At 45.0% G+C, this 20,882-nt stretch overlaps 1 protein-coding gene across 2 annotated transcripts in view; it reads right to left on the bottom strand.

The window, feature by feature from the left end:
• The window catches only part of GAA1 (glycosylphosphatidylinositol anchor attachment 1), a 205,125-nt gene that overhangs the window by 85,905 nt on the left and 98,338 nt on the right, over window positions 1-20,882 (bottom strand). For both annotated transcript variants that reach the window (XM_068347028.1, XM_068347027.1), the window contains exon 6: window positions 7,597-7,748. In XM_068347028.1, coding sequence (XP_068203129.1) covers window positions 7,597-7,748 — 152 coding nt within the window. The remainder of the gene's footprint in view (window positions 1-7,596; window positions 7,749-20,882) is intronic.

The raw sequence follows: 20,882 nt of genomic DNA, 5'->3' as shown, positions 1-20,882 counted from the left end.
GTCAGCTTGGGTCCCGTTAGTCAGTAAGTTCCTCGGATGTTGCAACAAGTCCCTGCAAGGGCAGAAAGGCACTCGGGGAAGGTAGGGAGGGCCATTACCCGAAAGTAGTTCTCGGTAAGTATGTTAGGAAAAATAAAAATTACTTAAAATTTTTGATTTGTTCCAACACAAATACTTACCTCAAACTACTTTCTTAGGAGACTTACACTTTAGGAGGTGGGAGTGGCTTCCTGACCTTCAGACCCAGCAAAGCGGATGCCAAGTAGCCTAGATATGAACTAGGTTCTAAAAAACTGGGAAACGAACGGTAGGGTAAACTACACAAAGAGCTCACGTTAGTGTCTAAGTACTCACCCTTTGAAAAATCTTCTGATGTTGAGTCCAGTAACAAAGTTGCAGAGACGTGTTCTTCATTGGTTACATATGTGAGGTTATCTCCGATAGGGATAGGAAACGGGGATTAGGGTGAAAAGGAACGAACCTGTGTCTCCTGGTTTTGCTATCCACGATTGTGCCTGGGGCTTCACCGTTAAATCACTTGGAGCACGGAGATGACTGTCCCAATGGAGAACCCGTCTAAAGACCTTCTTGAGTAATCCTTGAGGTAACGGGCAGTAAAGGTCGACTGGTTTGACCAGGTGCCCGCCCGAAGGATCTGGCCCACTGCCATGTTCTTCTCAAAGGCTAAGGAAGTGCTCAGTCCTCTGATGTCATGGGGCTTAGGAGTATTATTATTATTATTACTTACTAAGCTACAACCCTAGTTGGAAAAGCAGTATGCTATAAGCCCAGGGGCTCCAACAGGGAAAATAGCTCAGTGCGGAAAGGAAAAAAGGAAAATAAAATATTCTAAGAAGAGTAACAACAATAAATATCTCCTATATAAACTATAAAAACTTTAACAAAACAAGAGGAAGAGAAATAAGATAGGAGAGTGTGCTCGAGTGCACCCTCAAGCAAGAGAACTCTAACCCAAGACAGTGAAAGGCCATGGTACAGAGGCTATGGCACTACCCAAGACTAGAGAACAGTGGTTTGATTTTGGAGTGTCCTTCTCCTAGAAGAGCTGCTTACCATAGCTAAAGAGTCTCTTCTACCCTTACCAAGAGGAAAGTGGCACTGAACAATTACAGTGCAGTAACCCCTTGGGTGATGAAGAATTGTTTGGTAATCTGTGTTGTCAGGTGTATGAGGATAGAGGAGAATATGTAAAGAATATGCCAGACTATTCAGTGTATATGTAGGCAAAGGGAAAATGAACCGTAACCAGAGAGGAGGATCCAATGTAGTACTGTCTGGCCAGTCAAAAGACCCCATAACTCTCTAGCGGTAGTATCTCAACGGGTGGCTGGTGCCCTGGCCAACCTACTACCTACTACCTGGCATGGACAGTCCCTCCTCCTTGTAGGCCCTGGCAATAACTTGTCTCAACCAAAAGGATATGGTATTCTTCGATACCTGCTTCTTTGTAACACTTGTGGAGACGAAAAGGCTCTTGATGCCCGGCCGGAGATGTGCAGTCCTCTCAAGGTATTTCCTAATGGCACGGACAGGGCATAACCTCAAATCTTCTGGATTCCCAGTCCTAGGAATAGCTGGCAGAGAGAACCCCTCGAACTTAGGATCCCAGACTGCTGGGTTCTGGGTTTTCGCCACGAACGAAGGGACGAACTTGAGGGAGATTTCTCTCCACCCCTTCGAATGAGAGATGTCATAAGACAGCCCATGGATCTCCCCTACCCTTTTCGCAGAGGCCAAGGCCAACAAAAAGACCGTCTTGAGAGTGAGATCCCTGTCTACAATATCTTTCATCGGTTTGAACGGGGGGCTACTTAACATCTTCAGAACCCTAGCAAAGTCCCACTGAGGCACCCTAACAGTTTGAGGCGAGCAGGACTGTTCAAAACTCCTGATAAGCATAGAGATGTGTCCAGAGGAGCCCAGGTCGATGCCCTTCAGAAGGAAGACTTGACCCAAGGCTGCTCGTACTCCTTTTATAGCTGGGATTGACATCCCTATCTCGTCTCTGAGATATACTAGAAAGTCTTCGATATCTGGGACTGAGGCTTTGAGGGGTTTGATGCTCCTTGAAGCGCACCACTTCGTGAAAGAGGCCCATTTCGCTTGGTAGACCGCTGCCGACGACCTTCTCAGGTATCGCGACATCTTCTTAGCAGTTCCTGACGAATATCCTTCTTTCCTCAGGAGGCGCTCGATAGTCTCCAGGCGTGAAGGCGTAGAGACTGTGGGTTGTCGTGGAACCTGAGAAAGTGTGGCTGTTGTAGAAGATCTGGCCTGTCGGGGAGTGGCCACGGAGGATGGCTTGCCAGGTCTTTTAGGTCTGCGAACCACTCTCTCTCCGGCCACCAGGGCGCTACCAAAGTCATCCTTAAGTTCCGGGCAGCCCTTACTCTGTTGAGCACTTGCCTGATCAACATGAAGGGGGGAAAAGCGTACACGTCTAGGTTGTCCCATTTGTGCTGAAAGGCATCCTCCAAGGCTGCCTTTGGGTCTGGGACAGGAGAACAATACACGGGGAGTTGTGCGTTCAGCTTGGTTGCAAAGAGGTCCATCACCGGGGAACCCCACCGTTGAATGATGAGCCTGGCTACTTCTGGGAGGAGGGACCACTCTGTTCCTACTATCTGACCCATCCTGCTGAGACCGTCGGCTAGGACGTTCTTCTTCCCGGGGATGAACCTTGCCAATAACACTATCTGGTTCGCCTCCGCCCAATCCAGGATCTCTAGGGCGAGATCGCACAACTCCCTTGATTTGAGGCCTCCTTGCTTCTTTATGTACGCTACTACTGTGGCGTTGTCGCACATCAACGCCACAGTGTTTCCCCTTAGTAGATCGATGAAGTGCAAGCAAGCTTTTTGGACTGCCTTCAACTCTAGGACATCGATGTGTAGGCCTTTCTCCACGTCCGTCCAGGTTCCTCTCACCGTCTTGTTGAGGAGATGGGCTCCCCATCCCTGGTTGGAGGCGTCTGTGAATAGGAGCATCTCGGGAGGCTCGGTCGCGAAGGGCATCCCCTTGAACGTATTCGACCGGCAATGGAACCATTCCAGGGAGGGTATTGTGTTTGGCAGAACTGGAATTAATTTCTGGGGCGAGTCCAGTTGGTTCCAGAAGTTCTTCAGGTTTCATTGGATGGCCCTGAGCCTGACTCTCCCCTGGGGAACCAGTTTCTCCAATGACACCAGATGACCTATTAGCCTTTGCCAGTCCTTCGCTCTCCTGGGTTGCCCCTAAAGGAAAGGCAGAAGGATCTTTATTAGATTGCATACCCGCTCCTCTAACGGAAAAGCCTTCACTAGTCGGGAATCCAGTGTCATCCCCAAATAGGTCATCCTGGTGGAGGAAGATAGGTTCGATTTTTCTAGGTTGATCATGATACCCAGACCCTTGCAAAATTGGAGAAGTTTTACACCCTGCTCCTTCAAAACGTCCTCTGAGGAGGAAAGCCGCAACCAGTCGTCCAGGTACCGGATGAGGCGAATACCTCGCTCGTGAGCCCACACCGAGACTGTCGTGAAGACTCTCGTGAATACCTGGGGAGCTGTCGACAACCCGAAGCAGAGGGTCTTGAATTGCAGGATCTGGGTACCCCATTTCACCCGGAGAAACTTTCGGCTTGAGGGGTGGACCGGGATTTGGAAGTATGCGTCCTTGAGGTCTATGGTCATCATGTAGTCTTTCTCCCTCAAGGACAGCAAGACCGACTTCGTAGTGTCCATTTTGAAATCTGTCTTGCAAACAAACTTGTTGAGAGCTGACAGGTCTATCACCGGTCTCCATCCCCCTGTCGCCTTTTCTACCAGGAATAGTCGGCTGTAGAAACCTGGTCCTGGGTGCAAGACCTCCTCCATGGCGCCCTTCTCCAACATAGTGGACACCTCTTCTTGAAGGGCCGCCCTCTTCAAAGGATCCTTGGGTGCCAGCCACTCCGACAGGCTGGCCGGAATCAAAGGTGGAGGTTCCGTTAAGAACGGGAGCCTGTACCCCTCCTTCAGTACGGATACTGTCCAGGGTTCCGCTCCGTGAGCCTTCCATGCTTTCCAATGTCGTCTGAGGCATCCCCCAACCTGAGGCTTGGGCAGGAGTAGGGGGCCTCCCACTCTACCTCCTCCTGGAGGAGCGGCCTGAACGGCCTCTCCTGGAGGCAGAATACCCTGTTCTAAAAGAGGCAGACGCTGCTGGAGCTCCTCTACGGGGGGGCTGTGGCGCTGAAGCCCACGAGGAAGAAGGGGCTTCTCTCCTCGTCAGGTTAGGAGGGGCCTGAGAAGTAGAGGGCCCGTCTGATGCTGACCTCTTGTAGGAGGGCCTCCTTACTGGTTGAGGCCTGGAAACGTTCACTTCCTTTCGCTTAGCTACCTTCTCCATTATCTCCTCTAGCTGTTTCAAGGGGAACAAGGAGTCACCCCACACAGGAAGGCTCCTCATGGCCCTCGCCTCTCTGTCTGGGACCTTCCGGGAAAGCTTCGCCAGAATAGTGTCCCTTTTGCGAAGAACCCAGTTTGCTGAAAGGGCAAGGGACTGATAAGTAAGGAACTAAAGGGTCTTGCCCCAGGAGATGATAAGCTCCCTCAGGAGGTTCTGTTGCTCTGGGTCTGTTAAGTCATATGTGGCTTGTACACCTACCAGCGTGGAGGCCCACCAGTCCAACCAAGAGGAGACGTGCACCAAGTCTTTCGACATCTCCTCCATCATCGCAGCCTCCGACTGCGAAAAGCAAATCGGGGCTGAGGAAGCTCTGTCCTCCGGGGCAACCTGTCCCAGAACGTCGAGGGCAGGCTCCACTTTGCAGGCTCCCGGCCGTTGTCCCTCTGGCACATAGAACCTACTCTGTGCCTTGAGTCCTTGGAGCAACTTCGAGGAGCTTTGTGTTTTGGGAGCTTCGGCATTGCCTGCCACAACTCTATCAACATGAGCCCGTCCCAGGACGAGATCTTGGGCCACAGGCAGGGCCAGGGAGGTTTTCTGTTGGACGGGTGCCTGCATCAAGCGGGGGACCTACTCTTCCTGTACTTCCTCCGTGGAGACCGGGACCGTTTTCTACTGAACCTCGAACGGGATCTTGAGCAGGAACGCCTGCTCCTGGACCGCTCCCTCCGCCACCGATGTCTCCTCCTCGCTTCCTCTTCTGAAGAGAACAAAGCACCACCATCTGAAGAGCCCGACGAAACTGTACCACCCGAACGACGGGCAGGAGCGGGGGCTACGGAGGGCTTCGCGACCTGCTGCGTACCGGAGATCGAGGATTGTAGGAAAGACTCTAGAACCGCCGTCAGAGGAGCTGGAAAAGAGGTTGGGCACACTACACTAGGGAACCAGGTATCCAGGCCCTCTTCCATCCGCATTGGGGACCTACCTGACGTTTTAGGGAGCCTCCACCCAAAGGGCTCACTTACCGTGGAGTCCAACTTACCCTGGGCGTCACCAGCCGCTGAAGAACCTGAAAAACAGGCTCACGAAGCGGGCGAAGAAACAGGCACAACATTACTACACCACAAGGGGTCGTCGGAGGAAACGTGCCCCCCAAGCACAAGGGCAGAGTCTCCAGAACCCCCAGACACAGCACTACCAGGCTCCCCACTAGCCTGAGAAGACCCAGCAACCCCCACTTCAAACACATTAGACTCCTGGGGAAGGGCCCTCGGCTCTTTCCCCGCAACGGACTTACCTCATCCCCTACTCTGGGTAGGGGAAGAAGAGACAGAAGCCCCGTCGGACCGTCCACTGGGTGACGGTAATGGCGAAGAGATGCTAGATTTCCTGGGCGAACGTTTCGACGACTTCTTCTTCTTAGTGCCATAACGCACCCACTGGATCTCACTCCAGCTAACACACTCAATGCACGTATCCGATGGCGAGGACACTCTGCCTCTACAGGAAGAGCAAAGGGAATGAGGGTCCACTTCGGGCTTGGAAAGGAACGCTCCACACGACTTTCCGGATCTAGGCCCAGGACAACGGCGGATCTGCTCCATCGCACACAACCACAAGACACAGGAACGAAGGGAATCAACAAGGAATACACTTGGGGAGCACAAGGAAAGGCAGTGAACACGCAAGAACACAAGGGATAAGCACAGAGATACCACGCGGGACACACGAGTCGGGACACAAAGGGTCGAAAGAGAATGAGGGCGGCGTGATGGTATCACGACGCGACCAGAGAACTTACTGACTAACGGGACCCAAGCTGACGCCGACCTAGCTCAGGTCTACCCTCGGGGCACGTTCTCTTTACTCCCGGGTTAGCCCTCCATAGAAAACGGACGTAGGGTATACTACACAAAACTCTGGTCGGTTGAGAGGAGATTACAGGTAACTCCTAAGAAAGTAGTTCGAGGTAAGTATTTGTGTTGGAACAAATTTATTTTAATGTTGTTACTGCTCTTAAAGTATTTCATTTTTCCTTGATTCCTTTTCTCACTGGGCTATCCCTGTTGGTGCCCCTGGGCTTACAGCATCCTGCTTTTTCCAACTAGGGTTGTAGCTTAGCAAGTAATAATAATAATAATAATAATAATAATAATAATAACTCACAGCAGATGAATTTCAGCAAGAGAGATACTATGTCAAGTTCTAATATGCCTAAATTCAAAGGTCTCCATTATACACACAGAGTCCGTGCTTCGCACATTGATAAACTGGCCCTAAAGCAGGGGAGACAATATTTCTTTGGTATTCATATTGAAATGGATTCCCTGTTCTAGCCTTTCACATGAAAGTCCTTGGAGATCACACAGCACTTTAACTCCCAAAATCTATTTATCATTTGATAATATAAAGGGCATGAAAAAAAATAAATATATAATAGAGTAATAAAATATAATTTTTATGTACAATATACATTACATATATTTTTTTATCTAAGAAAAAATGGGGAAAAAGTTGAAGAATTCTCTTGTTCTTACAATACCATATTTTATATAAATTCTAACTTCTTTACTTCTAAACTTTATGTAAAACTGAATTTTTTTCATATAAAAAAGAGCACTTTAAAGGCATAAATGACATCACATTCATTAAATTCTACTCACCATTTCCTTTTTGAGTAATAAATCTAAAAGATAATTTTCCTTTGGCTCTAGGATAAGTAATCTCTGTCTCTGGAAATTCATTTCTTTGGTTCGTGTTAATTTTTTTTTTTCTTTTTGTGCATAAGTGAATACATAAATTTCTAAACTGATACCAATTGGTCAACTGTGGATAAGTAATTCTATGGATATGAAGAGCAGACTAATGTATAAAGAATGAAAAAATTATTGACAAACTGTTAGCACACTAGATATGGAAATTCTAAAAACAATATGGAAAAAGCCTGAGAAAATATTAGTTTATAAAAATATAAAAGCAAAAAATTAAACATTTACAAATGAAAATCCAGCCAAACTCAATAGCCATCAGCAGCAATGACCAGAGGAATATTTGACTTGGCAAAGGTTGTGCTTCATGCGTCTGGAAGATACCGGCCACAGGATTAATATGTTCCGATGTGGTTGAGTTATGCAAAAAAAATTGACTCATCCAGTTTATACAGTTCAGTAAAAAATTTCATATACTTTAAAATATTATGCTCACCTGTATTGCACCAGCTCGCCCATCAAGATCCCCATAATCCAAAATACCAGCTCCACTTTCAGTACGGTGATAAGCTTGAAGCCATGCCTGGGCTCCAAGGTGTTCATGTTCCGTGACTAAAAATATCAAATCTTTTGCCCAGTACACTTGTTCTGTGAATAAAAACAACACTACTGTATTGGATATCACAATATTTATATATATACTACATTAACTAAGCAAAAGCTCATTATCAATTTATCTTTATATATTCCTATATCTTATGGCTACACACTCTACCTATACCAGTTTTAATCACCAATCACAAAGTTGGACTATATATATGTACTGAATTTGATATCTTAAGTTGAAATATAAAAGGGCTCTCTAGTTATGTTATCATCTCTTGTCAAATATATAACTACATGATTGTGAGATTCTCACTTTTCACAATCAGAATACTTTATGTTTTGAATAGAATAGAGGGAAATTGGGAAACCGGAAGCAAAATTTTTTTCTCAAGTCCAAATGATTCAAAAGCAAAATAAATTGTTTCAAATAATTTTGAAGGGACTGAAAACTTTTATTTAGATACTCATACAACAATACCAAACTTTTAGGAGAGTGTAATGTTCTTGATCATTAGTTCAAGTAAATCACTACCTAACATCAGGATCAAACAACACTTGTGAAAGGTCAGGGCACTACTAACTGAGCCAACTGACTATAAAATAGGTTGGAACCTGAAGAGTTACTGGAGTAGACTGCACAAAATGCTGATACAAGCACAAGAAAAAAATTCCCAGTCAAACAGCATTCCTAGGTATTCGTTCTTTGCTTCATTGAGAAGTCAGACTCTAATAATTATTATCATCATTATCATTATTATTATAATTATTATTATTATTATCATTATCATCATCATCATCATCATCATCATCATCATCATCATCATCATCATTATTATTATTATTATTATTATTATCATTATTATTATTATTATTATGAATATTATCATTATTACTTGCTAAGCTACAACCCTAGTTGGAAAAGCACAATGCTATAAGCACGAGGGCTCTAACAGGGAAATACCCCAGTGAAAAAAGGAAATAAGGAAATTAATTACTTGAGAAGTAACAACTAAAATAAAATATTTTAAGAACAGTAACAATATTAGAATGAAACCTTCATATAAACTATAAAAACTTTAAAAAACAAGAGGAAGCAAAAGAAGATGGAATAGTGTGCCTGAGTGCACTCTCTAGCAAGAGAATCATAATCCAAGACAGTGGAAGGCCATGTACAGAGGCTACGACACTATCCAAGACTAGAAAACAATGGTTTGATTTTGGAGTGTCCTTCTCCTAGAAGATAATAAGAGTGAGTATTGATCTCAACCTGAAAAAGATTCTAAAGAGGTCATTCTAAGAGGCCTTAGCATAAACGCTCAGGTAAACACTTTGCGAACACATAATGAATGAGGAACAAAAGCGGTGCTTTCAGAAGGACAGAAGGCCTGCATATACTACAAGTTGCTTGAGTCACCAAAAGCATGAAGTCTTCCTCTCAGGAGCAAAAGTTCCAGCTAACTGTAGCCTAACAAAAACATGATAGGAATAGTACTGTACAGACTGGTATTAGGACATAGTGTCAAAAGACAGAATATCGAAAGACAAAGTGTCGAATGGACAGTGTCGAATGGACAAAGTGTCGAACAGACAAAGTGTCAAACAGACAAAGTGTCGAAAAGATAAAATGGATAAAGGATTACAATTATACATCAATATAAGCAATACAAATATCATTAAAGAGAAAATATAAAATCTGAATAAACAAATGTATTAATGTATTAAAAAAACTTGCAGCAACATTCATTTAAAGATTGTGAGCGATGGTTCTAAGATATTCTAATCCAGCATCGACATCGTATATATCAAAAATATTTTTTAGTCTTAGGTTAGGGATATGTTATTTTCATTAGTAAAATAAATTTTTGAATATACTTACCCGATAATCATGTAGCTGTCAACTCCGTTGCCCGACAGAATTCTATGGAGGGATACGCCAGCTATCACAATACTAGAAGGGGGTGTACTTACCAGCGCCACCTGTGGCCAGGTACTCAAGTACTTCTTGTTGACACCTCCTCAATTATTCCTCGGTCCCACTGGTTCTCTATGGGGAGGAAGGGAGGGTCAATTAAATCATGATTATCGGGTAAGTATATTCAAAAATTTATTTTACTAATGAAAATAACATTTTTCAATATTAAACTTACCCGATAATCATGTAGCTGATTCACACCCAGGGGGGTGGGTGAAAACCAGTGTACAAGATTAAAGGATAGCTAAGTATCCCATATTTCATATAACAGTTATCTCAAATAACAATGAAATAATAAGTACCTGGTAAGGAAGTCGAATTGAACCGTTACTCTGTCTCTTTTTTAAGTTCGTCTTCCTTACTGAGCGCAGCGTTCCTCTTGGAGGCTGAATCAACCCAAAGGTGCTAAAGTATACAGGGCTGCAACCCATACTAAAGGACCTCATCACAACCTTTAACCTCGGCGCTTCTCAAGAAAGAATTGACCACCCGCCAAATCAACAAGGATGTGGAAGGCTTCTTAGCCGACCGAACAACCCATAAAAAGTATTCAAGAGAAAGGTTAAAAAGTTATGGAATTATGGGAATGTAGTGGCTGAGCCCTCGCCTACTACTGCATTCGTTGCTACGAATGGACCCAGGGTGTAGCAGTACTCGTAAAGAGACTGGACATTTTTGAGATAGAATGATGCGAACACTGACTTGCTTCTCCAATAGGTTGCATCCATAACACTCTGCAGAGAACGGTTTTGTTTGAAGGCCACTGAAGTAGCCACAGCTCTCACTTCATGTGTCCTTACCTTCAGCAAAGCAAGGTCTTCTTCCTTCAGATGAGAATTTGCTTCTCTAATCAGAAGCCTGATGTAGTAAGAAACTGAGTTCTTAGACATTGGTAGAGAAGGCTTCTTGATAGCACACCATAAGGCTTCTGATTGTCCTCGTAATGGTTTTGACCTTCTTAGATAGTACTTAAGAGCTCTAACAGGGCAAAGTACTCTCTCTAGTTCGTTCCCCACCATGTTGGACAGGCTTGGGATCTCGAACGACTTAGGGTAAGGACGGGAAGGAAGCTCGTTTTAGCCAAAAAGACCGAGCCGCAAGGAACATGTAGCCGTTTCAGATGTGAAACCTATGTTCCTGCTGAAGGCGTGGATCTCACTTACTCTTTTACCTGTTGCTAAGCACACGAGGAAAAGAGTTTCTAATGTGAGGTCCTTAAAAGAGGCTGATTGGAACGGTTCAAATCCTGATGACATTAGGAACCTTAGGACCACGTCTAGATTCCAGCCTGGAGTGGACAACCGACGTTCCTTTGAGGTCTCAACAGACCTAAGGAGGTCCTGTAGATCTTTGTTGGAGGAAAGATCCAAGCCTCTGTGGCGGAAAACCGCTGCCAACATACTTCTGTAACCCTTGATCGTAGGAGCTGATAGGGATTTTACGTTCCTTAGATGTAACAGGAAGTCAGCAATCTGGGTTACAGTGGTACTGGTTGAGGAAAACTGCATTGGCCTTGCACCAGCTTCGGAAGACTTCCCATTAAGACTGATAGACTCTGAGAGTGGATGTCGTCCTTGCTCTGGCAATCGTTCTGGCTGCCTCCTTCGAAAAGCCTCTAGTTCTTGAGAGACTTTCGATAGTCTGAAGGCAGTCAGACGAAGAGCGTGGAGGTTTGGGTGTACCTTCTTTACGTGAGGTTGACGCAGAAGGTCCACTCTAGGAGGAAGAGTCCTGGGAACGTCGACCAGTCATTGCAGTACCTCGGTGAACCCTTCTCTCGCGGGTCAGAGGGGAGCAACCAACGTCAACCGTGTCCCTTTGTGAGAGGCGAACTTCTGAAGTACCCTGTTGACAATCTTGAACGGCGGGAATGCATACAGGTTGAGATGGGACCAATCCAGCAGAAAGGCATCCACGCGAACTGCTGCTGGGTCTGGAATCGGAGAACAATACAAGAGGAGCTTCTTGGTCATCGAGGTAGCGAATAGAACTATGGTTGGCTGACCCCACAGGGCCCAAAGTCTGCTGTAAACATTCTTGTGAAGGGTCCACTCTGTGGGGAAGGCCTGACCCTTACGGCTGAGGCGATCTGCCATGACATTCATATCGCCCTGAATGAGCCTCGTTACCAGCGTGAGCTTTCGATCTTTGACCAAATGAGGAGGTCCCTTGCGAACTTGAACAACTTCCTCGAATGAGTCCCTCTCTGCTTGGAGATGTAAGCCAAGGCTGTGGTGTAGTCGGAGTTCACCTCCACCACCTTGTTAAGCTGGAGGGACTTGAAGTTTATCAAGGCCAGATGAACTGCTAACAACTCCTTGCAATAGATGTGAAGTGTCCTTTGCTCCTGATTCCATGTTCCCGAGCATTCCTGTCCGTCCAGTGTCGCACCCCAGCCCGTGTCCGATGCGTCCGAGAAGAGACGGTGGTCGGGGGTCTGAACAGCCAAAGGTAGACCTTCCTTGAGAAGAATGCTGTTCTTCCACCACGTTAGAGTAGACCTCATCTCTTCGGAAACAGGAACTGAGCCCGTCTCTAGCGTCAAGTCCTTTATCCAGTGAGCAGCTAGATGATACTGAAGGGGGCGGAGGTGAAGTCTCCCTAACTCGATGAACAGGGCCAGCGATGAAAGTGTCCCTGTTAGACTCATCCCCTGCCTGACTAAGCATCGGTTCCTTCTCAGCATGCTCTGGATGCATTCTAGGGCTTGGAAGATCCTTGGGGCCGACGGACAAGTCCGAAAAGCTCGACTCTGAAGATCCATACCCAAGGAAACAATGGTCTGGGATGGAACGAGCTGAGACTCCTCAAAATTGACCAGGAGGCCCAGTTCCTTGGTCAGATCCATAGTCCATTTGAAAATCTCCAGACAGCGACGACTTGTGGGAGCTCTTAAAAGCCAGTCGTCTGACGGAGCCGGACACAAGATCATGATACTGCTGCACAGTCTGTAAACTGTCAATCATGGGCAAGCGAGGAAGTACAGTGACAACCCGAATCTGTCTAGACTATCTGGGTCGTACAGACAACTCCTTAACGGGTTGCTGAAGTTGCCGCACTGCGTCACAACAAGTCCCTTCTGTTGGTTGTTGAACGTTTTCCCCGTGACACATTGACTCCGTAAACAAAAAATCCTCTAACAAGGACTAAGCTTGGACTGCATGTCATGCAACACAGCTCAAGGTCTATGGGAGCAGGTGTGGTAACAGACGGGATTAGCGGCTGAAGTGGAACCATTACCTTCCCTGTAAGCATGTAATGCTTAAATAAAAGTCCATAAGAGGTTATGCAGCTAAAGGCTCCCTCCAAATGACAGAGTCCTCAAGGGAATATCAGAAGGAGGGAGAAAAGAACTTTCTCATCTACAGGGACCTTATCCTAGAAAAGCTAAGTTCTCTGAGTGAGGGTTCACTGGTGCAAAAGCAGCAGACTAGAAGGCAACGTTATGAAACTGCTTGACAGTCTAGTGAGTTGGCAACAACCCAAGATATGTTGAGAAGCATGCGGTAAGGTATGCAGAGCATGATGAATGCAGAGTATGCTGTATGCAGAGCATGCTGTATGTAGAGCATGTTGTATGCAGAGCATGCTGAATGCAGAGCATGCTGTATGCAGAGCATGTTGTATGCAGAGCATGCTGAATGCAGAGCATGCTGAATGCTGAGCATGTAGTAAGCAGAGCCTGCTGTAAGGAAAGCAGAGCGTGTGCATGGCGTTTAACATTCTTAGAAATTCCATGACCAGTGCTAGAGTGCTTTATGCATGCTTGCATGGGGTTTAAAAATCAACATAATGTTTACCTTACATTCATAACTCATGATTCATATTTTTGCCATGGTTTGAAAATGGAGGTAAGGTATGCTGAACAGCAGAGTCAGAACGAGCTGGAACAACAACAGTGGAAGGTGCAGAAAGTTCCTGTTCCTGTGGAATGAGTGGAGCGTGAAGAGACCGAGGTTGCGCAGAACAAGGTAAAGTTCCCGCAAGCAGAGGTGTCTGAGGTGCAGGAACAGGGTGCACGGGTTGAGCTCGGTGCAGCAGCTGAGGAGACTGACTCACAGGTGGAAGAGGTTGTACCTCCACCGAGAGTTGCACCACCGGTGGAGCAGCCAGGGGAGGAGGAGGAAGAGTGGAGTAATCCTCCTGATCCCAAACCGAAGGTTGCCTTAAAGAAGGCTGAGGCTGAACAACACTGGGAACAGCGAACACAGAAAGAGGTTCAACATCGTACGCCTGGCAGAAGGTGCTGCGACTGGGTGCAGCGAGTGCAGGCGGGTTGAGCACAGGCTGAACGGGTGCAGGTGGAGGTGCAACACTCTCAGCCCGACATTCACGCAACAGGTCCGAAAGCTGTGCTTGCAAGGACTGTAGTAGAGTCCACAACATCGTACGCCTGGCAGATGGTGCTGCGACTGGGTGCAGCGAGTGCAGGCGGGTTGAGCACAGGCTGAAAGGGTGCAGGTGGAGGTGCAACACTCTCAGCCCGATACTCACGCAACAGGTCCGAAAGCTGTGCTTGCATGGACTGTAGTAGAGTCCACAACATCGTACGCCTGGCAGATGGTGCTGCGACTGGGTGCAGTGAGTGCAGGCGGGTGCAGCACAGGCTGAACGGGTGCAGCCGGTTGGTGCACCACCGGTGCAGGCGGGTGCAGCACAGGCTGAACGGGTGCAGCCGGTTGGTGTACCACCGGTGCAGGCGGGTGCAGCACAGGCTGAACGGGTGCAGGCGGTTGGTGCACCACCGGTGCAGGAGGAGGAGGAGGTGCAACACTCTCAGCACGACACTCACGCATCAGGTCCGAAAGCTGTGCTGCATGGACTGTAGTAGAGTCCACAACATCGTACGCCTGGCAGGTGGTACTGCGATCAGGCGGAGCGAGCATAGGCGGGGGGGAGTGTAGGCGCACTCTCAACCCGACAAAATGATGACTGAGGAGAGTCAGAGCTAACCCAATGACTGCATCCGGGTTGTTGAACTTTACTTCGTACGTCTGGCATAGGTCTGGACTTTACGTTTAAGAGGTCTAGAGACCTGAGACCAGCGTTACTCTGCCTTTATTTTCTCCTCTAAATCTCTTCTGCAGACGAGCAAAATAAGGGCTCAATCGTCTGCGGGTGGGAGTGACGGTCTCGGTAAGAAACGCCCACAACCACCGAGGATACTTCTGTGCGCCGATCAAGGCCTGCCGAACCCTTTTGCCCTTCGACATTGCTTCTCCCCTGGGCTTGGGAGCTTGCAAGAGGTCCCGGACTGGGAGGACGACTGGCGCGCACAAAAGTACCCTCACGCATAACACTGACATCAATCACTTATCACTTTGATTTCTGTTTGCACTTATTTCACTGAACTCGAAACTTTAAGTGGTTTGTACCTGAAACACGCAATTCTATCCTTCTCAAAAGTTAATAATTGCGAAAACAGAATTACAATGTAACAGAAAAATCTAATGAAAGAAAATTCAGTGGCTGGAAAGAGACTAAACACTAGATCACTCTAGAAACGTTTAGTTTCTTCCCCTAAAGAGACTAGGGATAAGAGCAAAACGATAACGACGTTACTCGTACGCCTGGCAGGCTTGAGGGAAACGTTTATCCTCTTTCTCCCTCCGTCTCTATCTCTCTCTCTCTCTCTCTCTCTCTCTCTCTCTCTCTCTCTCTCTCTCTCTCTCTCTCTCTCTCTCTTGACTTAGAACCTGAGAGAAGAGCCCAATCATATATATCGTTAAAACATATTATTGCTAAAGGAAAAAACTGAAATATTTCCCAAAAAGAAAAGTTCCTTATTAGAATCAACATTAAGTTAAGAAAGAATGAACAAAACGCTAGACACGGTTACTCTTACTGCAATGTGAAACCGTGAACATTCTTTCTCTATCGTAACGATAGAGTGCAAGTTGAAACGTTCTGAACGTCAACAACTGCCGAGACAAACAAAACGTTAGTTCAACTTTGAAAAAGTACGAGACTATCAAAGAAATTCTTTCAAAGACCTTAAAATAGCATAATATGTTAACAGGTAAAACCGAAATGACGGACTCACGATAATTAACTTCGGTACCAAGAAAAGACCGCCTACTATTAGGAAGGTCGAATATAAACAAATATAAAAATTAATTTTAATAAGTTTATAATAAAAGGAAGTTAATCGAAGAGGCCTATAAGAGGCGGAGAGATATAAAATAAATCTATAACTTTTGTTAAGCAAAATTAAGAAAGAGAGTCTATACTCTCTTAGACACCAACACTTTCGTCTAAGGGAAGGGTCGGCCATTGAAAGGTGAACGAGAGTTCATACTCTCTTCGTCACCAAAATTAATCAAATTAATTCCAAAAGCTAACTAAGCTAAAATAGAAGTTTCCAGTAAAGCGACAGCCGAAATCAAAGAGAAATACTTCACCAAAGTCGTGAAAATACTCCAAGAACATAAGCGTATCCCAGAACGTCTTGCCGGAAGCACGACAGAGGAATAATTGAGGAGGTGTCAACAAGAAGTACTTGAGTACCTGGCCACAGGTGGCGCTGGTAAGTACACCCCCTTCTAGTATTGTGATAGCTGGCGTATCCCTCCATAGAATTCTGTCGGGCAACGGAGTTGACAGCTACATGATTATCGGGTAAGTTTAATATTGAAAAAGCATATTTTTTGTATTTTCTTCTTACATCTCGGCCTTGTTGAATTTGCTCTAGAATTATTTCAGTGCTAGCCTGCTCCATACAAAGTTTTCTTAAAAGCTTGTCCTCTGTTGGGTGGCAAATCTTCACTCTTCTATGAAAATGCCTTATGCCTACCTTCAACGGAGTTATTGGTCCTTGGCAAATCGTTTGCAACTCTCTCATGAGTGAATCTCTAATGTATATGTAAGGGTATATCAATGTAAACATTGTAATATAGTTAAAGATTAATTTGGTCATTAGGTAAATGGATACGTTATTCTATCTCTCTTTCGACACTTTGTCTGTTTGACACTGTCCATTCGACACTCTGTCCATTCAACACTCTGTCCATTCAACACTTTCCATTCGACACTCTGTCTTTTGACATTTTGTCCGCACACGGTACAGACTTATACTATGTCCCTGCAATGATTCATGAAGAGATGACAGGAAAGGACTGAAGAAGATCGTACAAGACTTCATAGCAAAATTCCAGTAACTTCCTATCTCTATCACATGGTCAGACATGGAAACCAAAAAGTGGGTATGGGATAGATCTGAATGGAAAAATAAAGAAAATGGGCAAGGAAAGGTATACCCTACCAACACCAGGAGAAATAAGTCTGCATCATCTCCCTCCCCCTTCTTCTTCCTCCTAACATACCTCCTGGATTAACCCTGGAAGGAGCAAAATGGGTGGAGGTGGGTCTAACCCCCTCTGGAGGAAGAAGTTGCTGGTCATCATTGCTGGGATTTGGAGAAAGATGGGACCTTTATCATATCTGAGACAATGTCCACCCTCGAAGGCTTAGCCACGGTCTCCCTCTAAAGACCAGACCCTTGAGGGATACCACACAATGGATGAAGGGGTACTAACAAACAGCATCCCCTTCCACCACTACCTCAACATCACCCTCCGGAGAGATAAATGAGGAGTTCAGCACCTATCCGATCCTTAAAGTAATTATGTTTCTGTGCCCAAAAGGTACAATTGTGACTGACCATCCATAGGTTAAAGGTACCTCAAGGATAGATATTATGTGTTCTTCAACCTATCTATTCTGGGTTCTTTCCTCTTCCTAGAATACTTTCAAATCCAAACAGATACGGGAAAATAAAATGGGTGGATGATCATGAATTGGCATGTGAACGGTCTTTTTCCATGTCTGGGAAACAGTTCCTGGTACCAGAGAGTAAGAGCAATACAGTGTACCCTCCCTCTAGTAAACAGGTGTGGTCGGCTAAGTGAAGAAGCTGGGTAGTAGGTTGGCCAGGGCACCAGCCACCCGGTGAGATACTACCGCCAGAGTTATTGGGTCCTTTGACTGGTCAGTACTACATTGGATCCTTCTCGCTGGTTACAGTTCACTTTTCCTTTGCCTACACAAACACCGAATAGTCTGGCATATTCTTTACAGATTCCCCTCTGTTCTCATACACCTGACAACACTCAGATTACAAAATGATTCTTCTTCGCCCAAGGGGTTAACTACTGCACTGTAATTGTTCAGTTGCTACTTTCCTCTTGGTAAGGGTAGAAGAGACTCATTAGGTATACAGTGAACCCTCGCTACTTCGCGGTTCGACCATCGCGGATTCACCACTTCGCGGATTTTTTCCATAACCCATATATATACAGTAATATATATATATATATATATATATATGTATATATATAATATATATATGTATATATATATGTATGCATGTATTTATGTATATATGTATGTATGTATATATGTAGGTATGTATATGTGTATACATATAAATATATATATATATATATATAAATATATTATATATATATATATATATAAATATATATATATATATATATACATATACATATATATATATATATTATATACACATATACATATATATATATATATATATATCTAAAAGTAGGAAGATGTGATGTAGTTCTAAGGGAAAAGTATGGGACATATGTCTGGGTAATAAGCAAAGCTCTACCTCCAGTTTGTTTCTTCATTATGATCAGAGATAAATGTAAAGAAAACATTGGTTGCCATTTTTTATCGTGCTTTTTAGCGTGTTTAGGAAACGCATGATATAAAATCGCCTTTAATATTTGTGCCTGTTTTAGTTTAGGGTACTTTAGTACATGCATTAAGTGTTCTGTACATTAAAAGGTAGTTTGTTAACAGTACTACGTACAAGGGAAGGTTTTAAAAGTCAAAATATACATGTTGAATAAGTAGGTAAATATGGTGTCACTACTTCGCGGATTTTCACCTATCGCGGCAGCGTCTGGAACCTATCTACCGCGATAAACGAGGGTTCACTGTAGTAAGCATCTCATCTAGGAGAAGGAGACTCCAAAATTAAACCATTGTTCTCTAATCTTGGGTAGTGCCATAGCCTCTGTACCATGGTCTTCCACTGTCTTGGGTTAGAGTTCTTTTGCTTGAGGGTACACTTGGGCACACTATTCTATCTAATTTCTCTTCCTCTTCTTTTGTTAAATTTTATATAGGAAATATTTATTTTAACGTTGTTACTGTTCTTAAAATATTTTATTTTTCCTTGTTTCCCTTCCTCACTGGGCTATTTTCCCTGTTTGTGCCCCTGGGCTTATAGCATCCTGCTTTTCCAACTAGGGTTGTAGCTTAGCAGTGGTAATAATAGTAAAAGTAGTCACTGACCAGTTCGGCAGAGTCCACAGTGCGATGGCACGCAGGATGATCACATATCTCTCTCTCTCTCTCTCTCTCTCTCTCTCTCTCTCTCTCTCTCTCTCTCTCTCTCTCTCTCTGTGTGTGTGTGTGTGTGTGTGTGTAGGTCTTGTCTAGATGGGGGTCTCTTGCAGAAGACCAAACTCGTCACATTCGAAGATCTTTAGAAGAGGAACAGCCTCGTCGTGAAGGAAGATCCTGGTGTATGAAAGTATCCCTTCACAAGGACTTAGAGAGATAAGGAGATCCAAGTCATTTGTATCTTGTGAATCACATATTGCAATTGCTAGGAGAATTGCGAGAAGTGTGATTGAGAAGTGTTTAATCTCAAGATGCTCTGGAACGAGGTATCCGTTGAACTACTGAATGAGAGCCAAGAACTTGACAAACATAGACAGTCTCAGGATTCTCCTTCTTTGTATGTGAAGGTCCAGAATTGAATGCCAATAGGCTATCTAATCCCTAGACTCCTCCTCTCATGCGAGACAAGAGGTCTCAACATGTCCCTCGCATGGATCAATCTTTTTTGCGTGTTCCCTTCCCAGACCTAAAAAAAGGTTGGTAAGGTAGCCAGAAAAAGAGGGGACAACAGCCTGTAGGGCCAACACCTCAGAGGTTGCAGTTCCCTTGGCTTTTGCGTCCTTCTAGGGTAACGAATCACTAGGTGTTTGCATCTCCGAAAGATAAATGTGAGACCAAGGTACAGAACAGTGCAAGGCTGTCTATGTAAAGCATGTCGATGAATATCGAGGTTTCTCTATGCTGTTCATATGTCAAAGGTATCTCCTGATGATGTTTGTACAAATCATAAGAACAGTCTTGAGATATCATCTGCCTCAACTCATCACTCTGGCATATAAGAAGATCTCTCTTTAGAGGGGAAGGTCTTGTATAGAGGGGGGTCTCTTATAGAAGACAGGTCTTCCCACATTTAAAGGTCTTTAGAAGAAGAACGATCTCATTGCTTAGTAATGATCCCTGTTCATGGAAGGATCCCTATGTGAAGACTTCAAGTGGTAACAAGAGGCAAGCCACTGGTATTCTATGACTCGCACATCGTGATCTTTAGTAGAAATGCAAAAAGTGCAATTGTGAAGTGTTCAATCTCGAAAAGCTCTGGAATGAAGAGTCCTGTTGATAGGTGTCTTCACGTATGGTGTCCTAGCGATAAAAGAACCATTACACATTAATCAGTCACTCCGTGATCATGTGGTTAGAGATAGATTACATGTAGATTAAGAGCATGGAGACTTGATGCATGGAGACCTAGTGTGTGAAGACCTGGTTTATGGTGATCAGGACCATAAAGTCCTGATATTGAGAAACCAAGCCCATGAAGGTCTTGCATACGGAGACTTAGCATGTGCAGTCTTTGTGCATGGATCGCATACAACAAGATCTTGCATAATGAGACCTTAAACAGGGAGATCTATCTCAGGGATAGCATAAGCAATGAGAAAGTGAGCATTGAGATTGTGTGCTTGGAGAGGTGTCTCGGTGACATTACCGAGAATCTACCAACAGCCTCACACTGTTCACATGATGGAGGTCATCCATCGTACCACAATTTCTTAGCTGGGCTGCCCGTATTCTGGGTGAATATGTCTCCCTGGAGCTATCTGAAGGTGTAGGGCAAGGGCGTCTGCCTTCATTCTGACCGAAAGTGCCAGTACTGATAGCAGGAGCATGAGCATCTGCACCTCGTACCAATTGCCCTCCCAGGCTGGGTTGAAGGGAGTTAAAGCATTGGCCATCTTATATACTGTATACGTGATGAGAGGACGGACAAAGCCTCAAGAGACTTTGAACACTTGATCTTCACAGGTGGTTTCTTCTTAATTAGAAGAGCT

This window comes from Palaemon carinicauda, chromosome 23 (assembly GCF_036898095.1).
Source record: "Palaemon carinicauda isolate YSFRI2023 chromosome 23, ASM3689809v2, whole genome shotgun sequence".
NCBI lineage: Eukaryota > Metazoa > Arthropoda > Malacostraca > Decapoda > Palaemonidae > Palaemon > Palaemon carinicauda.
The sequence above is the reverse complement of the archived record's forward strand: the minus strand, read 5'-3'. Positions and strand labels throughout refer to the sequence as shown.